This window comes from Mauremys mutica, chromosome 1 (assembly GCF_020497125.1).
Source record: "Mauremys mutica isolate MM-2020 ecotype Southern chromosome 1, ASM2049712v1, whole genome shotgun sequence".
NCBI lineage: Eukaryota > Metazoa > Chordata > Testudines > Geoemydidae > Mauremys > Mauremys mutica.
The window spans coordinates 24,401,423-24,428,199 of record NC_059072.1 but is presented as its reverse complement, the minus strand read 5'-3'; the positions used below and the strand labels follow the sequence as shown (position 1 = coordinate 24,428,199).

The 26,777-nt window shown below is 41.1% G+C and overlaps 1 protein-coding gene across 5 annotated transcripts in view; it reads right to left on the bottom strand.

Moving 5' to 3' along the window:
* The window catches only part of MAGI2 (membrane associated guanylate kinase, WW and PDZ domain containing 2), a 1,096,261-nt gene that overhangs the window by 334,159 nt on the left and 735,325 nt on the right, over nt 1-26,777 (bottom strand). For all 5 annotated transcript variants that reach the window (XM_045031437.1, XM_045031446.1, XM_045031453.1 and 2 more), the window contains exons 5-6: nt 25,955-26,165; nt 9,377-9,456 (exon numbers count right to left, since the gene is read on the bottom strand). In XM_045031437.1, coding sequence (XP_044887372.1) covers nt 9,377-9,456; nt 25,955-26,165 — 291 coding nt within the window. The remainder of the gene's footprint in view (nt 1-9,376; nt 9,457-25,954; nt 26,166-26,777) is intronic.

The following is a 26,777-nucleotide window of genomic DNA, read 5'->3' as shown; positions in this document are numbered from 1 at the left end:
TATCAGGCAGTATAATTTATCAAGAATAATTCAAAATGTAAAGAAACAAATCCCTCCAAAACACAAACACTCAGCCAGTATGGTGGAGATTCTCAGCCTTTTTTTTAAAAAAATATTTTAAGTGTGGACTTTTCTCTTAATAGAGAAAATGTTTCATGCGTAACTTGCCATCCTACTCATGATTGTGCATTCCACCTGCCTTCCCATGTGCAATCAAATAACATCCTTGTGTTAACTACAATGACTGCATATATGGGAAAATATTAGCAAAGCATTTACGGTCCAGTTTCCCATTGACTTCAATGGGAGCAGAGTTAGGCCAACACTGCATCTTTCTGAAAATCCCACCAGTAACATTTTTAGATACTTAATGTGATGTAGATGCTGGAACTTTTGGTAATATTTACCAAACTTTTACTAGTAATTCATAGTAGATGCTGGTCAAAAGAGTTTTATATTATTTATTTTATGCTGAAATACAAAACAATGGTCACAGGCAGATACTCAGAGACTTGGGTGGGAGAGAAAAGCTTCATAACAGCTGGTGCTGAAAGACTGAGTTCCAAACACACAAGCGTCTATCACTTGAGTTAAAAGAGAATCAATTAGTAGACAGGATTTTATCCTGTGTATGTCCTCCATGAGGGGGCACTAGTACCCATAAACAATGCCAGTATATTACAGAAGCATTTAAGAAAGCTTAATAGTTGTGTCCAGTGGGAACATGAATTTAATAACTCAAGAAAATTAGAAAGCCAATATTTATATCTTTTGGTCCAAAAGCCCTTTTGAAAACAGCAGAGGACATGATGGAAATGTATTTCTTTTTACAGAATTGTAAAGAAAGTAGAAACTATCCTGTTTTTATTTACTCTTACTGTGTTTGTGGTTTAGTCCATATCTAAGCCCCAATCCTGAACAGATTTACACACATGCTTAACTTTACTACACTGGACACATTGTGTAAAGTTAAGCATGTGCATAGATCTATGCATGATCAGAGTGGATTCCAAATTGTGATTTCTGATAGAGCTACTCAAACATTCTGGTACTGGGCAAAGCAGAGGGGAAAAACAGGAGTATAGTTGTGTGGGAAATATCTACTCAAAAATGAAATTAACTCTGTCACATTTAATTTTTGTTATAAATAATACTTTGTAGGTGTTCCAGCTGCATTAGAACCGCAAGCTAGGTATTGCAGATTTCAGACCATCTGCTACGTACTACATATTCAAATCAGCTGCAAGACTGGTACCTTTAACTACAAGAGTAGAGGGCTATTCGGTTGCTTATTTTTATGTAGGCGTGCGGGACTCACCCCTATGGCACCTCCTGCTGGTCATCTTGGGAATTAGCTCTTCCATCCTCTGGAGCGCCCTCTGCAGGCCGGTGTCCCTCTGCTGCTGGCCCTCTGTGTCTCTCCCAGGACCAGGTGCCCTTACCCTGGGGCTGCCTCCAGGCAATCTCTATGGGTCTCCCCTCTCTGGGAAACCCCCAACCCTCTATCCCCATCTTGCTTCAGCCTATGGGCCACTGCCAGTCACCATCTAGCCCACTTTCACTGGGGCGGACTGCAGTCTGGATAAGACAGTCATCATAGGCAAGGGAGGTTTTGACCTGCTGCCTTTCCCTGCAACCCAGTATCTCCAGGGGCCTTGGACCAGGCCCTGCAGCCTGGGGAGTTGCCAGCCTGGAGCTACCCAGCTCCTCTGGTCTTCCCCAGCCCTGCTTCACTCCAGTACTCTTTAGCACTCAGGCAGCCAGGTCCATCTCCCTCCTCAGCTAGAGGCAGACTCTTGGGCCTTTGGCTCACAGCCTTTTTATACAGGCCAGCTGTGGCCTCATTGGGCGTGGCCCAGCTGTGGCCACTTCCCCAATCAGCCCAGCTTTTCCTCTCCCAGGGCTGTTTCAAGCCCTTCAGGGCAGGAGTGGGGTGACCACCCCACTACATTTAAATAAAACAGTCTTCAACAACAATTCTGAGATAAAAAAAGCCACTCACTCACCCAAACACACTGGAATCATGAAAATTATGCTTTTCCATTGGTGGATTTGTTTAATCATTTACAGTTTATTTTTCTCTTTGTTTTTCCATCATTTTTTTTCTTAAAAGAAAAAAATAAGTACCAGCTAGCGAACCATATGAAGAATAAAAGCAGCTAAACTGAAGACTAATTTTAGTATAAGTTCTTTAAAGTAAATACAGAAAAATTGAATATGATTTAAAATGTGTAATATCACTTGCCAGGAACTTTTTGTATACATCTTATGCAACTGAATATATCAACCAACTGAAGTTAAAATGGAAAAATAAACCAATTTTTCTATTGGTTTAGTACCATTAACTCATCATATAATTCAAAACTCACTGAATGTATGTGACAAGATCCATACCTATTTAGTGGGCTATCCTGTTAAAAGACCATATTTCCTCATGCACAGGCAGAGTCTTTTAGCTGAATGCATTTATTAAATATTAATGATATTCTTTTCAAGGAATTCTAGTGATGTTTAAGTAAATATTTGCTTGTTTAAATTCACAGTAGTGTTTTAAAGAACAATAAAATTGCACATGGCATGTAATAAAATGGCTTCCCCTTCATCACTTGGCAGTCAATTAGTAACTCTTGCTGGAACAAGAAATGAGTAAGACAGGTGGTGACTCTTGACTGGAGAACAATAAAGGGGCCACTAGCCAGTAGCTAACTGAGCTTTAGTTACCTCTAATTTTAGCTATGTGGGAGCATTTAAGAAGGGGCGTTTAAAGAGTAAAACAGCAGCTTGGGACAGATACATGAAGGCGTATTTGTATAACACAGGTGAAGTGATACGAAAACAACAGTCACCCTGCAGCGAGGAAATTTAACGATATCAGTAAGAGGGATGCATTCAGAGACTGAGACTACAAAACAGCTCGTGATTTTAGAACTTTTTCTTAAATCTTCCCAGTACCACACAATGTAAAATTTCCAAAAGTGAGCATATGCCGAACATGGGATGAACTTGTGTTCCATGGAAGTAATGACCAGCCAGGAAATAGGTTGCACAAAGGTGGAAAGAAAGTAAGAAGGACAGATCCTATTTAATGATCTGAGGGGTTATTATTTTCCCAGGATACTGATAAGTCTGGGGCTCCAGCTAGCCTATACAAAAAGTAAGCTGGTATCTTCCTGTATGGAATTTCTAGAATGGCAGTTCAGAGATGTTCATTGGAAAGGACCATACTGTTGAATTTGTATTGTTTTAAAAACAAGTCTATATTAATAACATTACAGCTTTCCATTGTTTTGGCAAGAGGAGCATGTGGTAGTGGTGGCCCAACAGGATGATGAATGTATGCATGGCTGCACAGATGGTGTAGATGGGAGGGCTTCACCTTCCTTGACTGTGGCATGCTGTTCCAGGAAGGAGGACTTCTGGGAAGAGATGGGTCCACCTGATGAAGAAGGGAAGAGTAGCACCATGCACCAACTGAACAACCTAATTACGAGGGCTATAAACTAGGTTCAAAGGGGGCAAGTGACAAAAGCCTAGAGGTCAACATAACAAAAAAAGATAACTTTAACAGAAGTCTAGATGTTGGGGGACAGAAAACTACAATAGGGTAATAGGAGCAACCAGAAGGAAATCACTGGGGGATCTGCTCAAGGTAAGGCGTATGGGGAACAAACTGGAAGAACTGGAAGAACTAATACATAAGCTAAAATATGACTTAATTGGTATCAGAGACTTGGTGGGATAAATTTCATGACTGGAATATTGGAAGCTTGTTCAGGAAGGAAAAAGGGGATGAGGTATGGCATATACATCAAGAATATAGACACTGATTAAGGTCCAGAAGGAGGTAAGAGGCAGATCAGTTGTAAGTCTCTGTGCAAAAATAAAAGGGGAAAAATAGAGGTGATGTCACGGTAGGTGATGGTGGTGGTGGTGGTGGGTTTATTATAGACTACCAAATTAGAAAGAAGAGGTGGTGAGGCATTTCTAGAACAGAAATATCCAAAACGTAAGACCTGGTAGTAATGGGGGACTTCAATTACGCAGACATTTGTTGAAAAATACTCTGGCAAAACACAAAATTTCCAGTAAGTTCTTGGAATGTATTGGGAACAACTTATTGTTTCAGAAGGTGGAGGAAGTAACCAGGAGACAACCATTTTAGACTTGATTGTGACCAACAGGGAGGAACTAGCTACATTGTGGAAGGCAATTTGGGTGAAAGTTATCATGAAATGGCAGATTTCATAAATCTAAGAAAAGAAAGGAGTGGGAGCAACAGAATAAGGCAATAGACTATTTAAAAAAAAAGCAGACTTTAACAAACTCAGAATTGGTAGGTAAGGTCCCATGGGAAGAAAATGTAGGGGACAAAGGAGTTCAGGAGAGATGGCAGTTTCTCAAGGAGACAATATTAAAAAGGCACAACTGCAAACTATACTGATGCAAAGGAAAGATCGGAAGAATAGTAAGAGGCCAATTCGGGTGCATCAAGAGCTCTTTAATGACTTGCAAATCAAAAGGGAATCCTACAAAAAGTGGAAACATGTTCACATTGCTGAGGAGGACTATTAGGGACAAAAAAGGCTAAGTCACAAAATGTATTACACCTAGCCAGGGACATAAAAGAAGAGGTTCTTTAAATACACTGGGAGCAAGAGAAAGATGAAGGAAAGTGTACATCTTCTACTTACCAGGGAAGGAGAGCTAATAAATGATGACATCAAAAAGGCTGAGGTTTTTAATGCCTATTTTGCTTTAGTCTTCAGCTGGACTACTATGTCCATATCTGGGTGCCACATTTTAGGAAAGATGTAAATAAATTGGAGAGAGTCCAAAGGAGAGCAACAAAAATTATAAAAGGTTTAGAAAACCTAACCTATGAGGAAAAGTTAAAAAAAACTGGCCATGTTTAGTCTTAAGAAAAGAAGACTGAGGGACCTGATAATCTTCAAATATATTAAGGGCTCCTATAAAGAGGATGGGGATATTTTGTTTTGACAATTTTGATCAAAATGAAACATTTTGACATACCTGGTATTGAAGTGTTTCATTTTGGTTTGTTGAAATGCATTTCAACATTAAATTGCATTTCCCTGTTGCCTTATGGGAAATGTATTTCTGCCCACACCCATTCTCTCAAGGCTCCATGGCCAGATTCTCTCTTCCAAGAAGCACTAAAAAAATCATATGACTCCCATGATGCACTATGAGAGGATATATGAGTCACTTTTCCCCCTCTATGTCTCAGTTTCCCCATCTGTAAAATGGAAATTATGATGCTGAAATAAATGACCTCCTTTTTCAAGCGCTTTGTGATGTACTGATGAAAAGCATTATATAAGAGGCTATGAATTATTTATTATTATAATTATTCATTTGTTATTATGGGAGATGTAGTCATTCAGGGAGTCTGGTCCATGGGAGGGAATGGGGGCCAGAACTACAACTCTCAGTGCATCGTAAATAAATGCAGTATAATACTTTCTTGAACTGATTTAAAACTAAGTGTTTTGGGTCCTGTTTAAAAATGAAAGGAAGTATTCTAATTCAGGTCAAATGAAATATATTATTTCAATTTTCCCAACAGAAAATCAATCTTTTTGGCAAAAATCAAAATTTTGGGTAGAAAATTGAAATTCTGAAAAAAAAACTACCTTTTCCGTCGGAATGATTTGTGATGGAAAATTCCTGATCATCTTTATTTAGTAGTATTATGGTAGCACCTGAAGGCCCCCAACAGAGATCAGGCCCTCATTGTGTGAGGCAGTGTATATACACATAGTAACAGACAGTCCCTGCCTCAGAGAATTTACTGTCGGAATAGATATGATAGACGGGGAATCAGAGGCACAAAGAAGTGAAGTGACTTGCCCAAAGTCACACAGCAGATCAGGGCAGAGAAGAATAGACATCAGGTCTCCACACTACCTCTCTGATGGGCAGTGAGTGGCAGGTGGGATTATAGGAGAAGAGTGAGCAGGAAGCCATGGCTTCTGTGACAGGGGAGGAGGACGAGGAGAGGTTGTCTTGGTGGATCTTGTCATTTTCACTGAAAAGGTCAGTGAGAACCTGTGCAGAGAGGGTTTAGAGGATGCCAAAGGTAATAAATAAGGAGTCAATAAGAGTGGAGAATTAGTGTTTGTCAAAGAACACAGAACAGCCGAAAGCAGAGGCTTTGTCTGTCGTGGAGGAAACCCTAGTGGTCAGCAGCCCAAAAATGTAGCAATCACATGTTATGGGTGGATAGACTCTGAGGTAGAAAAGGAGTAGAAAAGAATCCAGGGTGGCAGAGAGAGTGGAGTGGAGGGATTCAGCAGCAAAAGAACAGGAAGGAAGGGGCTGAGAGTGGCAGAAGGGGCTGAGAGTGGCAGAAGGGGCTGGTCAGGAGAATTGCTTACAGAACTGGTTATATGGTGTGGCCAGCATAAAACATCCCCTTTAGCCGATGCAAATTCTAACTGCAATGAAATAAAGCACAAACTGTGAGTGACAATAAAACTAACTTGCAGAAACACGAACCCTAAAAACAACAACAATATAGAAAACAAAGTATGTATCGTTTCCTGTTTAAGCACCATTGACTTTTGTGACAAAGTTCCTCCTCTATCTTGGTGGGTCCTGTGCTTATAGGTGGATTTGTTCACCTCAGAGATTCACCATGTGGGTCAGGGAACAGCCCAGAGACCTTCCCCTCTGGTAGAACCCACAGTCCAGGTCAATTCTTCCTGTGTCTGATCAGGAGTTGGGAGGTTTGGGGGGAACCCGGGCCCACCCTCTACTCCGGGTTCCAGCCCAGGGCCCTGTGGACTGCAGCTGTCTAGAGTGCCTCCTGGAACAGCTGCGCAACAGCTACAACTCCCTGGGCTACTTTCCCATGGCCTCCTCCCAACACCTTCTTTATCCTCACCACAGGACCTTCCTCCTGGTGTCTGATAATGCTTGTACTCTTCAATCCTCCAGCAATATGCCTTCCCACTCTCAGCTCCTAGTGCCTCTTGCTCCCAGCTCCTCGCATGCACGCTACAAACCGAAGTGAGGTCCTTTTTAAACTCAGGTGCCCTGATTAGCTAGCCTATCCTAATTGATTCTAGCAGTTTCTTCTCAATTGGCTCCAGGTGTCCTAATTAACTGCCCTGCCTTAATTGGTTCTAGCAAGTTCCTGCTTGTTCTGGAACTGCCTCTGTTACCTTACCCAGGGAAAAGAGATCTACTTAATCTGGGACTAATATATCTGCCTTCTAACACTCTCCTGTATCCATCTGGCCTGACCCTGTCACACTTTCTAGAAGTCCAAATCTCCACCTAGAAGTGAACTTTAGTAGATCATAAACTGTAAAGAGCAAATAATTTCTTTGGCATAAAACAAATTTACGCAGCTTTAGCTGAAACCAGTATAAAGTTAGTACTTTAATTGGCATTAAATCCAAAATCTTGTGCGCCAAATTAAACTCCCCAATGTCAGATGTTAATGGCAGGCTGGTAACACTCCTCACAAACATCTGCCATTTTCAGGGGCCTGTATTTCTGTGGAGACTCAAAAAATTAAAGAAACCAAGCAATTTCTATCTTGAGCAAGCAAAGAACTACAGGAAAATTGTGTATGTTACATCAGAGAGCTTTACTTTGAGAAAAAGAGCATAAGATCTCTCCCTAAAATCTTTTATTCTTCACTTCAAGTACTTTGCATTAATGAGCTGAGCAACTCTTGAAAGTGAGAGGCGACCCAGAGTGCTATTCAGTAACACCCTAGTCCAATGGCTGCAAAATAATCCTATAAATAATCTGAAATGATTTCAGTTTTTGACATTACAGTAGTTGTTGCGGTTTTGGTGAATTGCAACTGCCGGGAAAAGAAGCAATATATATTTGTTTTCAACAATGTCTGATGTATCACTGTCTAGATTTGTTTTGTTATTTAAACTCAAGACAATGCACCACTAAGCACTGGGCAATGATATGTCATACAAGTAACATGTGTGAGACACATTTCTAATGCAAAACTCAAGTCCCCTTGTTTTGTGTCAATAATACTTCTGCTGTATGCATTGTAGCACTTAAGACATGGGGAACTAGCATTATCAGTGCTAGAAAAAATGTATCACAAAATTATTCAGATGTGATATTTTTCATATCAGAAGAGAAAGTCAGGATTACTGCTGAAATGGGGAGAGATTCTTGGAATGAATGGGTACTTAAAAACTGCACAGATTTATATAAAATAAGAGAACATTTTGTACCATACCTCTGACCTTACATTTTATATATCCAAATATTCAGCAGTGATTCTCTGTCTTTTACCAGCGCAAAATGGCATAAAATTACCCTTCTACTGATAATGTTTACATTAATCAATATTAGGTATAATGGCAGTTTCACATAAATCAAATGAGGTATATGAAAACATCTAGTATTTTATGTTAGTACATTAAACACATAGTCACAAAATAAGTTTTAAACTAATGCATATACAATGCAGGTGTAAAATCCCCTGTATCTTTTTCTATTGCTCAAAATAAATAATAATAATTAATAAATCATTCCCTTCCCACCTTATGATACTTGGTGAGCTAAACCAACACTGAAATATAGGACAATTTAAATATACCATCTAAGAAAAAGATTCATTAGAATGCATTTATTAACATAATTTTATTAAATTGTTTTAATGACAGAAACTTTACTAGAGAAAATCTGAAAAGCTATAGAGTGTACATAAAGATATACAGTTTGATGAGAGCTATATCTCACAGTTGATATATTTTTTAACCAAAATCCACTTTTATCTGTTTTTCATAACGAATATATTTCTTTTAAATGTCTCCAATCTTATTTTTGTTTTTATTTTTCAAACTATTTTTATTGCAACACCAAATATCTGGCCTGGAACTGTAATAGTGACTGTTCTCCTGCCCCCACTCCCAGTTCTATCAGGCACTGTTTTGTTTAAATACTAACTAGCACAACACTGTGGATTTAAAATCAAATCAAATAATATTCATTTCTCATGGTGCTGTTGGTTTCCCTTATGAACTGCATTTCTTGTAGACTGAAAGCTCAGAATCTTAAAAGAGATTCTGTTCTGCAGACCAAAGTTCTCAGTGGGAGATAAGGGAGAGGGGTCAGTCAAGGAGTCAAAAAACAAAACAGACATAAAACACACTTGCGATCCTCAGCTTTAGATATCATCAGAAAGTGGGAATAAAAAGCAGAAACACATGGCACATTGAGAATACTGTATCACTTATGGCTTATAACCAAAGCAGCAATTAAACACCTTTTATCAGTCCGTAAAATGCCTTCCTTTTTTAAGAATTCAGAGAGACACACACACAAAGACAAATCCTTTCTGAGCAGCAATGAAAACTTAATAACCTACCATTTTCTTTGCACTCTTCAGGAGGTTTAGCCTTTTTCGCAAGTCGTGGATCCAGCCATGATGTTGTCTTTGTGTTATGGCTGAAAAGAAAAAAGATCACTCTGAGCAGACACATACTGAAAGGAATCAAGTTTATTCCTTAAGAAAAAAAGGGTTAGTCCAACAAAATTGCAATCGATACACTTAATTTGCTTACTGGTTCTAAGTAGCCCTGAAGGAGGTGTAAGAGTAATTGTACAAGGCAGCTGTAAATTTGGCAACCTCAGCTCCCTGTCCTCAAAGCAGCTATTTTTATTAAAATCAACTAGAATGTTGCCAAGTTAACCTCATTGAAAATGCAGAACTCATCCAAAGCAAAAGGAATTTATTACAAATACAGTGTTCTCTAGCTGAATGAGTGCAGTCGACAGGATTCCATACCATCCTCAGAGTTTTTGGATAGAATTATTTTCATCTTAAACCTGTCCTTTTCATACATACGTGTTTGTTATTTCTTAACAGCCATGCTGGCAAGGCATTGCAAAAATGATGCAAATTACAGTGTGCTCCTGCAAAGTATACATTTTCTAACAGAGTGATTAATGACACTTTGTTTAACCAACCTTTATCTATTCCATATCTAATTCTTCTACCACGATAAGATGTATTTTGCACAAGCTGAATGAATCATGTGGCTATTTTGCTATACTCAGAATAGATCTTTCAGGAATCAGCAATGAAATAGTCTCTGAATTGGTACAAATTGTTTTCCAAGAGAGTATTTTGCCCAATGAATTGACACACAGAGAATCTAATCAGAGTTAAAACAAGCTTTTTTAACGTATACCCTTTCCACATCCTTTTGAATTTGGAGCCAAATAAAAATACAATGCCAAGAAAGGAAGGCTATAAAACGGGAAGGAGATGTAACAATTATTCTCATATTTGCACAGGTGCCTGTCTTCTAACACTGATATCCCTTTCTAAGGCATGTTTTATTTATCTAACACATCCTAGGAGACTGCTCACTTTGTACAGTTTTATATATTATTGAATTATTTAGATTATTAATATAACATTTGCTGTCTAATTTAAAATTTATTTAAAGCATTTGTTGTAAATGTTAGTGAAAAGCAGACAGAACCAGGCAGCCAGTCAAAAATTGATCAGGATACATTTTGTAATTTATCAATTACTCATATTGATTTATATACATAGTGAGATCTGTTCCAGTGGTGTGATCCTTCCATTAAGCATAAGAAAGTCCTGCATTCTAATCCCTACTCCTATCCTGACTGCCTATGTGCTCTTGGGTATGTCAATTCTCATCTTTGCCTTGATTTCACCAATAATAATAAGGCCAATTTTCATATTTGGATGCCTGAAGTAGCCACTTAAATTTGTATTTCGGCATTTTAATACCCATTTTAGGCACTGGGAGCAGGTGGCTTTCCCACCCTACACCAAAACACAGTCTACAGATGTTGAACAGAGTAAAGTCCCATCCTCCTCTGGGTTGTGGCTTTATGTATGTAGAAATTAATAATAATAAAATAACTTCCAACCCAAGCCTTTGGCCCATACTTTAAATCATCTGTGGCTAGGGTTCTTTCCTGAGGACTGTTCTGCCTAGAGCTTCTCTAGAACCACTCCCACTTGCCTGTAATCTAGAGTAGGGATAGTGAGCCCCACTTGCTACAGTGAGTCAGCAGGAATCCACCAGCACTTTCCTTCAGGCTTCCTCGAATAATAATAAATGGCTCTTACATAACGCTTTAATCAGTAGATGAACGCACTTTGCAAAGAAAGTCAGTATCATCGCCCCCATTTTACAGATAGGAAAAATTGAGGCGCATAGCTGTGAAGTGACTCCCCTAAAATCACCCAGCAGCAGAGCCAGAAATAGAACTAAGAACTCCAGAGTCCCAGCTGAGTGGTCTATCCACTAAGTCACTTTGCCTCAGCCTAGAGCAACTTAAGAACTCTCCAACATGTTACCAAATCTATATGTTGAGTTGATGCATCATTTAAATACACATTTAAGTCAACTCTCATAGTAGGTGTCTAAAATGGGTATTTATTTAGGCACCAAAAGGGACATTTAGGTGCCAAATTTAGGCACCTGAGTTTGAAAACTGAGAGCAATATTACTATTTAAAATGTGAACTAGTGACTTGCATTTTCCAAGTCTTTTGTTGAATCTAAGAAATTAACCAGCAAACAGTTAAGTACTGTTCCAACATAGGTGTGACTTTCCTAAAGACTCAACTTCTCCTTGTTTTGTAAACTGTGGCCAGGATAAGCAGTTAATAATCTAATTAAAACACCAAAACCTAATCAGTAAGCATAGCAAACAATAGAAGAGAAAGAGGAAGGCAGAACAAGGACACTATATTAATATACATAATAACAACACTAATATCACACTGTTACACAAACTATGTGCACACATTAATGTTGCTGAACCATTAAAAAACTTTTAAAATTATTCTTAATATCAGCTATCTACACTGCCACTCATACTAACCCTGAGTGGTCAGCTGGCTTCTTGCAGGTGTCGTAACAGATGCGAGTCCCGCGGACAGATTTGAAAGAGAAGGTAGTGGTTTTACAGATTAGTTCAGATTAGTCCATTTATACAGGGCAGCTTGAGAGGAAATGCAAAGGCAATTGAGAAAGTGCACAAACAGGCATTCAAGGCTGGTATCACTGACTGAGTGAAAGGGGTGAGGTGATGCAGTAAAAGCATCCAGAAAGAAATATAGCTGCAGTGCAATTAACATTTTTCCCTGGCTTCTCTTCGGTTATTCAGCAAAGAACCCTACTTCATCACTGGAAGGCATGCTCAGCAAGTCTCCCCTACATCATTTCCATGAGCCTGATTATTGTATGTGGTAACTGAACTGAAAGGCAGGTGTAAAATTCCTGAACAAAATTACATCTCTGCTACCGAGGACAAGATTCCCCCTTGAAATCAAAAGCAGCTTCTTAAAGCCAAAAGCCATTGAAAGAGTTTCGATGTCGAAGTTCCCATAGGCTTTTACAATATGCCAGGGGTTGGCAATCTTTCAGAGGTGGTGTGCCGAGTCTTCATTTATTCACTCAAATTTAAGGTTTCACTCGCCAGTAATACCTTTTAACGTTTTTAGAAGGTCTCTTTCTATAAGTCTATAATATATAACTAAGCTATTGTTGTATGTAAAGTAAATAAGGTTTTTAAAATGTTTAAGAAGCTTCATTTCAAATTAAATTAAAATGCAGAGTCCCCTGGACTGGTGGCCAGGACCCAGGCAGTGTGAGTGCCACTGAAAATCAGCCCGTGTGTCGCCTTCGGCACACGTGCCATAGGTTGCCTACCCCTACACTATGCTATGCTCCTGGAACATGGTAGTAGCGAAAGATTTCTTGAGAGATCACTTGATCATTGCCTGTTAGATTCACTCCCTCTGGGGCACCTGGCATTGGCCACTGTCGGTAGACAGATACTGGGCTAGATGGACCTTTGGTCTGACCCGGTACGGCCTTTCTTATGTTATGTTCTTATTTTAATTCATCCTAATTTGTTTATCAGTGTACAAGGGAGAAATTGTGCAGAAGCCTAGAGTCTACTGTGAATTTGCTGAATAATGCCTAAAATACAAAATGAAAGTAGCTAAGCCTAATAATGTAGCCAAAAATCAATTAAATAATTATTGCTGTTTTAACTGAAATTGCCAATACTATGTACTGGTGGGCTATAGAAATGTTTTATTATAACCAAAGTATGATATTAACATGGGAAAATTATGACGTTTCATGCAAAAATTATTCTCCATCTGGATTATGTGGAATGAAAGGAAGGATTGTCCACTGGTTAGGGTGCCAGCCTGGAACTCAGAAGACCATGGTTCAATCCCTGCTCTGCTACCAACCTCTTATATGACCTTAGACTCCTTGTGCTCCTGTTCCCCAGCTGTAAAATGTGGATAATAGCACTTTCCTACCTCACCAGAGTATTGTAAGGATACATACGTTTCAGAGTATGAGGTGCTCAGATACTGTAGTAATGGGGGCCATATATGTGCCTATGATAGAGTGACAGAAATAGATGGTAGATCTCCATCTATTTTCAGGAGCGTTGGGGGGCACAACACAAAATCTATTATCACAGTTGGCACCACTAAATCTAGGCCTGGTCTATACCTAAAACTTAGGTTGATCTAGCTATGTTGCTATATGGTAAAGCTGACCTAAGCCCCAGTGTAGACCTAATAGTACCTCTTGGAGAAGTGGATTTACTAGAGCGATGGAAGAAGCCTTTCCATCGTTGGAGAAAGTGTCTAGGCTACACTACATTACAGCGTCACAGCTGTACTGTAATGTAGCAGAGCTGCACCACTGTCGTGTTTCTAGTATAGATATACGATACCCCTAGATATCAAAGGTGAATGGTGCCATAAGATATACATACACAGGAATACTAATAGTACTCTCTCACCAGAAGGGGAGTGGAGATTGAAGTATCCTGTTACCGCTAGGGTGGTGTCCTTCTGGAGCGGGCAGCAATGCAATACAGCAGTGCGAACATTACTGCTGCTCATGCTGATGAGGCCGCTATAGAGCTATCCATTTTCACATAACCTGAGTCCACTTAAAAACAAAATTTACCGCATGCTGAAAATGTACATAGAAATTTGCAGGTTGGGACCAAGTTACATCTTTTGAGAAAAACTGCTCTGGACAGGGGTTGAGGTTCACCTCTAAGTGCAGCAGAAAAGCAGGAAAATGCACACAGAAGCATTAGATGCCCATTACTGAGGCACAACAGGCTACCTAGCTAATGTTACTATGTGTGCCAGTGTCCTCAGATATTGGACACTGAGGGCCAGAGGAAGATATGTGGTCACCTAAAGATACAGATAGGCAGCTTGTGCGATTTTCAAAAGTACCTAACCCTTAACTCCCATAGGAGTAAGGCATCTATGTGCTTTTGAAAATCCTACTGGGTGCCTATCTACATCTTTAGGAGCCTAAATACCTTCATAAATCTGGCCTCAACAACGCATTTCCTAATTTTTGTGGATATGTGCAAGACACTGCACTATTTTAGTGTAGTTTTTGTTTGATGAAGTAGCATTAGCAATGTGTCAGTTTCAAGCGCTTTGACAGATTCAATCTCTTGTATTAAGAGAGACTTCAGACAATCTTCTGAAACATTTCTGTAAGGAATATGGGCTGTAGTTTCCAAGAGTAATTGTCTTTAATGTCTTGAAAACACCATAAATTAATTGAAAACAGTGGCTCTCTCCAGCTATGTAGTTTGCATGTTATTGTGAAATGCCTTATGATAGGGGTATTTGCCACTATATAGTTCAAGTCAGCTGAGAGACAGATCACATATGGGTTTTTCAATGTACTGCACAGCATTCAAGAAGGTACACAATGTAAAAGTTCAGGCAAAGGAGAATATATGAGACAGACAGAGATCCAATATCCCACTGTATTTCTCCTGCCTTTTTGATTTTTTGTTCTAAATGCTCAGCCTTTTACTCATATCTCAGGCAGAGCTCTGGATGTGTAACATTTTTCAGCTGGATTAATACTGATTTCAAGCAGTTTAGTTAAGATCTGCGTGGGTACAGTGACAGGAAAATCGGGCACTGGAATTGCAATTTTGTAGTCCCTCTTCTGCTGGCTGTAATCAGGGGGAAAGTAACTTAAAGGACTTAGTGGTACACCGGAGTACTGAGCGGTGCCATGGCCTCAACCGGAAGAGGCGGGGCCTTTCACGATTTAAAGGCCCTCGGGCTCTGGCTGTGGCTGGGAGCCCCAGGGCCTTTAAATCACCCCAGAGCTACCAGCTGCAGAGGCGGCTGGGAGCCCTGGGGCTCAGGGGCAAATTAAAGGTCTCAGTGCTCCTGCCACTGTGGGGAGTCCCAAGACCTTTAAATCACTGCTGGAGCCCCAGGGTAGCGGCGGCAGGGCTCCAGCCACTGCAGGGAGCCCCGGGCCCTTTAAAGCGCCGCCGGAGCTCCGGCAGCGGGGCTCAGCAGCGCTTTAAAGGGCCTGGGGCTCCCCACAGAGGCTGGAGCTCCAGGCCCTTTAAATCCCCGCCCAAGCCCAGAGCTCCGGCGGTGATTTAAAGGGCCCGCGGCTCCCCACAGCTGTTGCCGGTACGCCATACTGGACCGGACCAGCTTACTTTCACCTCTGGCTGTAATTCAGATTTACTGCAGACATTTAGTTCTCTACCTCATGGTGGTTCTAGTTCATTAAATCCAAAGTAGGTGTATTTTGATTGTAAGTGTAAAAGTAGAAGAATAGATTCCAAGAAAAACCGAACTGACTCTCATATTTTGGGCATGAAATTCCATAATATAAACCCCAAACTTGGTGGGTTGGGTTAAAATAGAAATCTGCAACGTGGGGGAAGGAGGGATCTTGGAAGAGGGAAGGGCTGTGAATGAGAAAGTGAAAAAACAGAACTTGAGGTCTGACTGTAGCCTGGTTTTGGGATTGAGAGGATGTTGGTGTAGAGGTAAAAGAATGATAGTGATTTGGAGAAAGGAGGAGAAAAATACACTACTATTGAGAAAGTCTTTTAAAAAAGAATCTGCACAAAATGTTTCCTCAATTTTAGTAAATTCACCAATGGCAGGCCAGTCTGTCACTGGGTACAAGGAAATGGCCTTGGAGAGAACAAGTCAAGGGTGGCTTGTCTTAGTTTTCTACTATGAGTTATATTAGGGCCCCAAGATCAGAAGCAGCATACGATCATACTATGCTTGATAGGAAACTCATCAATTCAATGGGGCATGTAAATATTGTACAAGAATAATGGGAGTCTAGGAATCAATCTCAGAAGAGCCTGATGATGCAGAACTCTACAGGAGGTGATGGTAATACGGGTACAGACAGGCCTCATTCACAGATAGAAGGGGAGCCCTCTCTCCTGATGTGCACCTTAGAGATGCACTGTAAAAAGGAGCTACAGGGAAAGGTCCTGAAGAGGTTTGTATCATTATTTGGGGTGGCAGAAAGAACCTAATCACCTCAGTTTTCCAGGTCCCAGTTCAGCAAAGCACTCAAGCACTCTCTTATTAAAAAATGCATGCTTAGGGATTTACTGAACGTGGTAGACTTACGCATTTACTTAAAGTTAAGAATGAGATAAATGCTTTGCTGAATTGGGGCTTTATAGACCTTTTAATATTGTTGTATTTATCTTAATAAGGCACCAGTGGGCATTGTTTACAAATGATCCAAAGGAGCCAGTGCCTATTGACCTTTATAATACAGTGCAAGGTACATCTCTTCTCTGAAGCATTTGCTTCAGGCGTGGGGCTAAGACTGGAGGGCCAAAGGAGTTTTTGGTAACAGCTTTTTGGAAGAGAGAAAAATTGAAAAAAACATTATGATTATGACTTGTGCATACAAACGGAGACAGGTCACACTCAGCAGTTCTGTTTAAAGTGGGGGAGGAGAGGCAGAACTGGAGACTTCTGTTGGCATGTGCAATTTACAAATAGCCATTTTAATTACTGCATGTTCTCGTTATCATTTATTCTAAATAAAAATAAATGTAGGGGATTGACTCCTGTTTAGATGCCCATGCTTGAATATTTGGATCTATATATAAAAGGGAGGCTGTAAGGGAGCACCAAGAACTGTGTGTGAATTGCTCCTCATAACAAATATTGGTGAGCATCACATAGAGGTATGTGCTTCCTGTTTTTTCTCTTAGCCTATTAATGTTAACTCACCTAGGCAAACACACAGTCACGCACCTATTTCAAAAATGGAAACCAACCAACCAACCTATGTATGCTCTATAGAAGTATCACTGAGTCATCCTGAGAACTTTGTGTCTGAAATGTCTTGTCTAGTTAGGCCTAGGGGCAGAGACACTGCCTTCCAATGTGTTTTGTATGGTGCTAAACTGGCCATCCATGATTAACAATAATAAAGTATACAGATAGTGATCCTTCTTGTTATCAAATTGCTTTTGTTTCCCTTCTAAGTCTGCCACATTCATTCCAATGGGAGTGTTTTGATATATGAACTTGCTTAAAAATTTAGTTAGGTTAGTTTGAGGAGAATGTAGGAAAATATTCTCCCCTTGAAATCTAAATCCTCTGGGTATACCTGGGAAAGCTAAAGAATCTGAGATCACTTACTGCTTGGAGTCCTTGGAGTTTAAATGAACAAGTCACAAAAACCTCAAATGTAGCAGGAATAGAAACTGCACAGTAATGACATTTTTTCACCTAGTGTGATTTACATTTTAAAATGTCTGTTTTTATCTATAATTTAATAATCATGATATGGTGTTTACCACTCTTTGGGGAGATGGTGTTAAACAAATAGGTTTTTGTTGTCTTTTTATCTTTCTGTTTTACACTAAAGCAAATGGAGCCTCTTTTATGCCATTAACCAAACTGACTCATAAACAAAGAGGCAATTTAACGGCATCCCCACAGCATGGCATCCAAGCTTAACCCTGTGAAATCTGAACAATATGAAGAACCAAATGATCAAAGAGATCACATTTAGTTCAGGACCTAGCAAATAATCTTACATTTTGGAGGCTGAGCAATTCTGTGTTCTAACACTTACATTATTCACAAATATATCTTAATTTTTGCACATATTTATTGCACTCTTTTTATCCAGTCTGTACCTCTGATTTCTTGGCTTAATGTAACATAGACTGGCACAAGTGAAAGATGGTGATTGCTACAACTGTTGTATAAACTATCACATTTTCTGTAAAGAAAGGAAGCTGCACCATCAAAAGAATTTATGGGCGGCCTTTGCTTTATAAACAGCAGAGTTATTTGCATTCACTTTATTTCTTGTGAAATATATGTTTGTTTTCAACTGAATTGATTCCTGTAGTTCTTATCACTGTAGCAACTTGGTGTTTCCGTTACAAAAAATAACATACATAAATCATACAGCTTTTCTTGCACAGGGTTAAAAAATAGTTTCACATTATACAGTTCCACAGTGGCCTCTATCAAAGCATGCAAAAATGTGGAAAAAAAATTAGGTATGTGCATGGGGAAAGAATCAGAAGTATGTTTGAGCTACCCCTCAGGAAAGCTCATATATGCTCTATATGGGGGAAGTTCCTCTGTTTATTATTTTTTCTTGAATAAGCATATTTTGCCCTTTTCAGCAAAGATCACTTGTGTGTCAACAATTTCTGCTCTTTTCAGACTTGCATACTCGAGGCTATCTACAGTGTTAGTCATGTTATTAGCACATACAGAAGTGTAAGAAGTGCAAGCTTTATTTAGTTTGGTGATTTTATACATTTTATGAAAACATCACTGCAACATTGTCTCTAAAATAAGAATCTGAAAAGAGTTTTAAACCACCCTAGAGGCCACGGTAATAGAAATAATAAGTAATAATATAAAGTGAAGTTTTATTATATTGCTTGTAAAGTTACATTGTTTGCAAAGCCCTCTTAAAGCAGGGATATGTTACCATTTCTTTGGGGCTGTCATTTGAGGACATAGTGATTTTTCCTCTCTGTTTCTTGTGAACTGCAGCAGCAGTCAAAAAACTGTTAGGAACCAGCAGGAATGGGATAGATAATAAAACAAAAAATATCATAGTGCCACTATATAAATCCACAGTATACCCACACTTTTCATACCGCATGTAGCTATGGTCACCCCATCTGACAAAAGATATGTTAGAATTGGAAAAAGTAAAAAGAAAATGATTAGGGATATGGAACAGCTTCCATATGAGGAGAGATTAAAAAAACTGGGACAGTTCAGCTTGGAAAAGAGATGGTTGTGGGGGGTCAAAGGGAACTCCCACACGTACATTGGTTGGGTTCATCCACCAATTCAAAGACTCCTGTGGATACTTGAACCAGCATGTCCAGTGGGTTGACTAATCAGGGAATACACTGAGCTCACCCAGCTCTGCAACTTCCTGAGATGAAGTCTGGCATGCCAAAACGCACATGTCCATGAGGCTATGTGCCCTAGAAGTCTGAGGCAGTTCTTTACAGTCATGGCTATATGAGCCTTCAGGTCTAATGAAATGGCTAACATAGTCTGGAATCTGACTTGCAGGAGGAAAGCCTGACTACTGTAGATGCCGAGACCGGTCTTAGAAACTCTATCCTCTGAACAGTGGAGAAGACTAACTTGTCTTCATTGATCAGCAGACCCAGAACTATGAAGAGGGATTGGATTTTGATCACACTGAAGTCTACCTGGCTTTTGGACCAAACTCTCACCAACTAGTTGTCCAGGTATGGAAATACTTGTGTTCCTGTTTTTCTTAGGAAAACACAGCCACCACTGCCATGCATTTTGTAAATACTGGTGGGGCCACAGATAAGCCAAAGGGCTGGATTGTAAACTAATAATGAGAGTCGTTGACCATAAACCTGAGGAATTTCCTGTGGCTTTTATGGATACTCACAGGGAAATATACCTTCCTCAAGTCAAGGGCAGCGTACCAGTCACTGGGATCCAAAAGGGAATAATGGATGCCAGAGTGATCATTCAAATTACATTTTTTTAATATATTTGTTCAGTTCTCACATGTCTAATGTGGGTCTGAGACCTCCTTTTTGCCTTTGGCATTAGGAAGTAGCATGAATAAAACTCTTTCCCTCTGTGGAGAGGAGGGACCTCCTCTGTGGCTCCCAACAGGAGGAGAGCGTGGACATCCCAAGTGAGGCCCTTCTTGTGAGAGTATGGTCCCTGAAGAGGAATGGAGAAGAGAGGTAGGGAAGGGAGGATAGAAAATGTCAAATAGCGTATACCAATTTCACAATGCTTAGGAACCACTGATCTGGTAATATGGGTCCAAGCACATTGAGATAATCTGTTGGAAAAAACAAGAACAGAAGAAACAGGCAAAAGGCACGTTGGTAAGCTGTCCTCAACAAGGCAGTGAAATGGACTGCTGGGCATTTCCAGGCTGTCTACAAGAGCTTTATGAAGACAAACAATGACGAGGTGGTAGTTTCCTCCTATGACATTTCCCTTTCTTCCCAGACTGACACAGTTTCCTAGGCAGAAAGGACAGGTAATGGTGGAATTGCTTCTCTTTAAGGAGTGGAGTGTAAATCCCCAATGACTTTAACACAGCCCTGGAGTCCTTGAGACTGTGAAACAAGTCATCAGTTTGCTGAGAAAAGAGGGTTGGTCCCTCAAAAGGGAGATCCTGGATAGTCTGTTGGATCTCCTGTGGAAGACCCCAGAACGGAAGCCATGAAAAGATGGTTATTAACCTTTCATGACTGTTGTTCTTTGAGACATGTTGCATATGTTCATTCCACTCTTGACATGGATGCACCCTGCACACAGTTGACTGAACATTTTCCATCAGTGGTACCCCCATTGCGGCAGGTTGAGTGCCTCTGCTGCCGTGCACCAACGAAACAGCTATAAAGGGCCCAGATGACCCTGAGCCTCCTCAGTTCCTTCTTTCCGGATAACTCAGATGTAAGAAGTAGGAGGGTGGGTCGTGCAATGGACACGTGCAACACATCTCAAAGAACAACTGTTACGAAAGGTTAGTAATCATTTTTTTCCCTTCAAGTGTTTCCACATGTGCATTCCACTCTTGGTGACACTCAAGCAGTAATATAGACAGTGGGATCAGAGTTTATGTACACACAGACAGTAGTACAGCTTGACCAAATTTGGCATCATCCCTAGACTACAGGGCGATGGCATAATAGGAGGCAAAACTGTGACCCAATGACCAGGTTGCTGCTTTACAAATCTCCTGTATAGGGACCTGCATGAGGAATGCCACTGAGGTTGCTTGTGATCTTGCGGAGTGAGCAGTCAGCTTGTCAGTCGGAGAACTGCCTGCCAGATCATAACAGACACTGGTACAGGAAATTATCCAAGATTGAGTTCTTTCAAAAGAGACTGAAAGACCTTTCATTCTGTCTGCTATGGCTCTGAACAGCTGGGTGGATTGCCAAAAAATTTTGGTCCTGTCTATGTAGAACGCCAGTGCTCTTCTAATGTCCAATGTGTGTAGCAGTAGCCTGTCCCTATTTGTGCATAATTTTGGGTAAAATACAGGTAACTATATTAATTGGTTGATATGAAAATTTGGCACTACTTTAGAGAGAAAATTCAGATGAGGGCGTAAGTATACCTTATTTTTAAAGAAGTCTGTATACAATGGTTTGGAAGTCAGGGCACGCAGTTCAGTGACCCTTCTGACAGAGGTGATAGCTATTAGAAAAACCACCTTCCACAAAAGATGTAGTAAGTAGCACATTGCTAAAGGCTCAAATGGTGGTCCCATAAGTTTCAACAAGACCAAGTTCAAGTCCCATGGGGAAACAGGTTCCCTTATTTGTGGGTACAACTTTCTGAGGCGCTAAAGGAATAAAATTTTCATATCATTAGAAAATACTGAACAATTATCCATGTGAGGCTAGAAAGCCAGTACTGCTGCCAGGTGAACCCTTATAGAGGAAATTGTTAAGCCTTGTTGCTTCAGATGCAACGGATAGTCTAGTATGTGTTGAATTGAGGACTGCATCACTGAGACTCTGGTTGACAACCCCAAATAGAGAACCGTCTCAATTTTGACAGGTAGGCAGTCCTGGTCAAGGGCTTTCTACTACTTAGTAAGACATCACAAACTTGCTCTGAGCAAGCCTGCTCCCTGGGATTTAGCTGTGTAGCTTCCAGGCTCTTAAATGGAGGGTCTGCAGGTTCAGGTGGAACAGCCAATTGTAGTCTTGGGAGACCAAATCCAGGTGCAACAGGACTGAGACTGGAGTTGCCAATGAGAGGTCCAGTACAGTAGAAAACCAGTGTTGGTGGGGCCACACTCAGGCTATTAATATAACCTGATCTTTAGTAGCACTCTGCGTTGGAGTGGGATTTGGGGAAAAGTGTATTAGAGCTGTTCTGTCTAGGGTAGCAGGAAGGCATCTGTAATGGAGCCTGGACTGAGGCCGTGCAAGGAGTAGAATGTATGACATTTTCTGATGGACTTGTTTGCAAGTAGATCTATCTGGGGAGTCCACCACCACTGGAAAATGCATCTGGCTACATCCGGGCAGAAAGACCACTCATGTTGACTCGAAAATGACCTGCTCAGGCAGTCTGTTAGCTCATCTGCATATCTGGAAGGTAAGAGGCCTCAAGATTGATAGAATGGAACATTCCTGCTTCCTGACAAAAAAGTGATGAGTGAGCGCCTCCCTGACCGTTGAGGTAAAACATTGCTGAGGTGTTGTCTGTGACAACAAGCAGGTTCCCCTCCCCAGCCCTGATATGATGTAGGAAGGCCTGGAAGGTAAGATAAACTGTTCTGAGCTCTCTGAAGTTTATATGAAGAATGAAATCCCCTAAGGACCACAGACCCTGAGTTCAGAGGGGCCCCAGGTGAGCTCCCCACTCTAGAGCCAATGTATCTGGGACCAGAGTCATCAAAGATTGAGGGTGGAGGAAAGAAAACCAGAGACTAAGACATTCCCCAGTACCAGGCACCAGCACCCAGAAGAAATGGGAACTGACATTCCACTAAATTATGAAAAAACTATTAATAAATGAAACTTACACTAAATTACCACTTCACTATATAGAAGAGAAAAAACAAATTCCCTGAAAGAGAGAACACTTGCAGAAGCAAGCCAACACACTCTGACTACCAATCATGGGTGGTAAGAAGGAACTCTGCCCTGGATACCATCATGCAACAGCACAAGGCAGCAGAAGGAGCATGTGGTGCCCTGACAGGTACTGCTAAGGGGAAAATCTCTAACTCTGGTGTACTGAGCATCCATATACTTGAAGTGGATGGACAATTGCAATCACTTACGTTTCTTCCCCCCAGGAGACACAATAGAAGCAATGGCAATTCAATCTTCCCTTCATTCTTTCCTGTCTAAAGTGCATTAACCCAGAGAGATTTGTGACCTTAAGAACCCCTCAATGCCAACTGGCAGTGGGTTCAACATTCTATAACAGCAACTCTTACGAGCCTGATAAACTCACTACACCAAACACACTGCTTTCATAGTATATATCTATAATTTCATGAGAGGTATCAAATGAAAGCTTAGATCAGACTGGTCATCATAAGCATTGTGAGATGTATGTGTAATTGGTACATAAGGAATTGTGTGTACCTACTAAAAATAACTTTTAAACTATGTAACCAGGAAGAGTTCACAAACATTTTTTTTTCTAGACAGGAGATAAGATGTATATCTCTCTGTCACATGTAAATTAAGCCAACACAATGGAAGCCCCATTTGCATGTGAAGTCAACAGGAAAAACATGTTGCTGGGAGGGATGTGAAATCAACAGGGAGAACACTGAAGAACATTCAATGGGAGAGAAGAATCTTATCTGAGGGTGCACTTCAAAAGGGGCATTTCAAAGGTTTACTGGACTATATGAGGAAGGGAAAAGGAACCCTTTCTTATCCTTTCACTGAGGAGGCAAAAAGGACAGTGCTTTTTCCATTCATGAAAGTTGGATCCTAGCCATGTGGGCTAGTGATTCTGGGAGGCTGCTTTAGGTGAGAAATTAGACAAGAACTTTAGTCTGTTAAAGTTAAGATAGAGTCTAAAAACTGAGTTATACTTTTGGTTTTACATCTAACCTGTTGTTCTTGTTCTCCTTGCTCACTAGTTCTTAAATCTTAATCTAGTAAATAAACTTATTTGCCTTCACAATCAGTAGATTCCAGTGCTGTGTTGTCAGATCTGATCTGAGTTGTGCCAGTCAAACTGTGTATACTCTGTCTCTTTTGGAGACAGCTTACCTGATTATTTCTGTGAGTGTCCAGTGACAGGGGCTGAATACCTCAGAAGGGGATACAAGCAGAGGGGCTTGAGGGCTGGTGTGTGTCTGTCACTAGCTGCACAGAGAGGGTAAGGTTTGCAGACATCTGGAAGTAACTATATGTCTGTGACCAAAGGCTGTTGGTTTTAGGGAGGTGAGATACAGCAGGCATCAGGCAAAACTACTTCATGTGAAGGGCAGGTAGTGGCAAAGTACCTCACAAGCGTGAGTACCCCAGGGAGCATCACAGCACTGGGAGGTGAAAAAATAGTTGTGACTTCATGTCCATTCAATTACCTGTCCTAGTGTGGCTGCCATTTAGTCACTGCTATAGTAGTTGTGTAAAGTCTACCAGTTCATTTCTCAATTGCCACTGAACAGTGATCAGAAAATAATTACTTTTGATTACTATATGGACATAGACTGGATTTGACCCACTGACCTAGAGAAAAAGAGATTCCATATCTCATTATCCATCTGTCATGGGGCAGGTCTCACCCCTGCAGCTCCTCCTGCTGGTCGTCCAGGGAATTAGCGTTTCCAGCTTCCGGAGCGCCCTCCGCAGGCCGGTGTCCCACTTGCCGCTGGGCCCGAGTCCCTCCTGGACCCCGGTGCCCCTTTCAGGCTGTTGTGCTTCCCCCTGGCAGTATCCCTACAGATCTGGGTCTCTCCTCCCCGGGGAACCCCCACCCTCTATCCTCACCTCAGTCTTTGGCTACTGCCAGTCACCATCTAGCCCCTGCTCACTGGGGCAGACTGCAGTATAATTGCTACTTATCACTGGCAAGGGGGGTTTGGACCTGCTGCCTCTGCCTACCCTTGGGCTGCCCTCTGCAACCCCAGTACCTTTTCCAGCCTTTAACAAGGCCTGCAGCCTGTGGGGTTTCTATGCCAGAGCTCCCCATTTCCTCTGGCCTTCCCCCAGCCCTGCACCACAGTACCTTTCTTTTGGCCTTTACCAAGGCCTGCAGCTTGGGGGCGGGTTTCTAGGCCGTAGCTCCCCAGCTCCTCTGGCCTTCCCCCAACCCTGCTCCAGTCTCGGTACCCTGCTTAGCTCCTAGCAGCCAGGCCCGTCCCGCTCCACATCTAGAGAGAGAGAGACTCTGTGTGCTCCTGGCCCACTGCCCTCTTATAAGGCCACATCTGTGGCTGGTTCCCCAATCAGCCAAGGCTTGGTGCTTTTCCTAGCAGCAGCCCTCTCGCAGCCTCAGCCTTCTACCAGGGTTGATTTCAAGCCCTTCAGGGCAGTAGTGGGTAGCCACCCTGCTACACCATCCCTGAGTCATTCAGGAGTTTTATTTTAAAATATTATTTGATCTGTGTTCTTAGGTTTTTATTTATAAGTTTATCGTCTATCTTTTTTTCTTAAAATTTAACCTTTTTTTTTTTTAGAAAGAACACATTATATAGGACAAGGACTTAAGAATCTAGCAATTGTACTACAACACATATGAGCATGAGAGGCTGGCCTTCTACTGAGGCCAAAGCATATGGCTGAGTTGTTCTTTTCTTAAATACAGATTAGTGTTTTCCACCTTTAACTATTGCCAGCAGAGCACCATGTTCCTTAGCTACCTTCCTTGAAAGCAAATGCTGCTTCTGAACATCAGCCAGTAATCTGGAAAATGTTACAAATTCCTGGCACCAGGCACTAAATTCTGTGTCACTTCCATGACATGCATGATCTTTCTGCTGGTTCAGAGTGGAGGATCTTGGATTGTGCGTTATGTAACATTCCAGTACAAAACAGTTTCCCCTACACAGTTAGACATACTTTTTAATAGAAAGAGAGAAAAAATATGCAAGACTCACTCAATAAAGTAGACTTCCCCTTTTTCTGTGTAAGCCATTTCCCAATTATCAGGCAATGGGCCCAACTCATCATTCTCTTCAGGTTTTGTTTGCTTTGTTACATCCATATTCTCCTTTGCTTCTTCAGGCTGACTGTATACTGGCGCAGGATAAGGCTGGGAAGAAATCTCACCTGAGGCACCTGTACTCTTCTCTTCATGTTCACTCGATTCTACAAGAGAAGAAAAAAGACTTTCTTATCCCCGTGTTCATAACTCATTTACATAACGTGGAGGATTTTATTGCATGGAAGTCTGTGAAACTTCAAGTCTCCAGACAAAGACAAAGGTTTTATTGGTTTTCCCTCCAAGAAGTTTTTCTTTCTACCTAGATTACAAAACAACAACAACAAATAACAACAAACCAAACCAAGAAAATAAAAAATCAGACATAAAAGGGCAAACAAGCTTTTCATCGCACTGCAGGGCTTGTGGGATTCTGTGGAATATTTACCGTATCTGCACATCATTGGTTCTACTCCTTAATGGTTCCTGCTTGCTCTCTCCCATGGGTTCTCCCAAATCAACTGCTAGCAGTGATGCGAAGGCAGCCTTTTATCCAGTAGTACTAGCTGTCATGGATCCACAGGACCAGTGCTACATCCCCAGCTTTGGAACTGTCCCTTGCAGGAACCCCTTTGATGTGCCAGATCCCCAGGGACCTCACTTTTTCTTCAGGGTAGGCCACATGGCCTCACCCACTCCTCAGACTGAACCTCTGGGCTTTAGCACTCCTGCTCCATACTGTGAGCTATGTCCAATGACAGAGAAAGACTCCTGGTGTA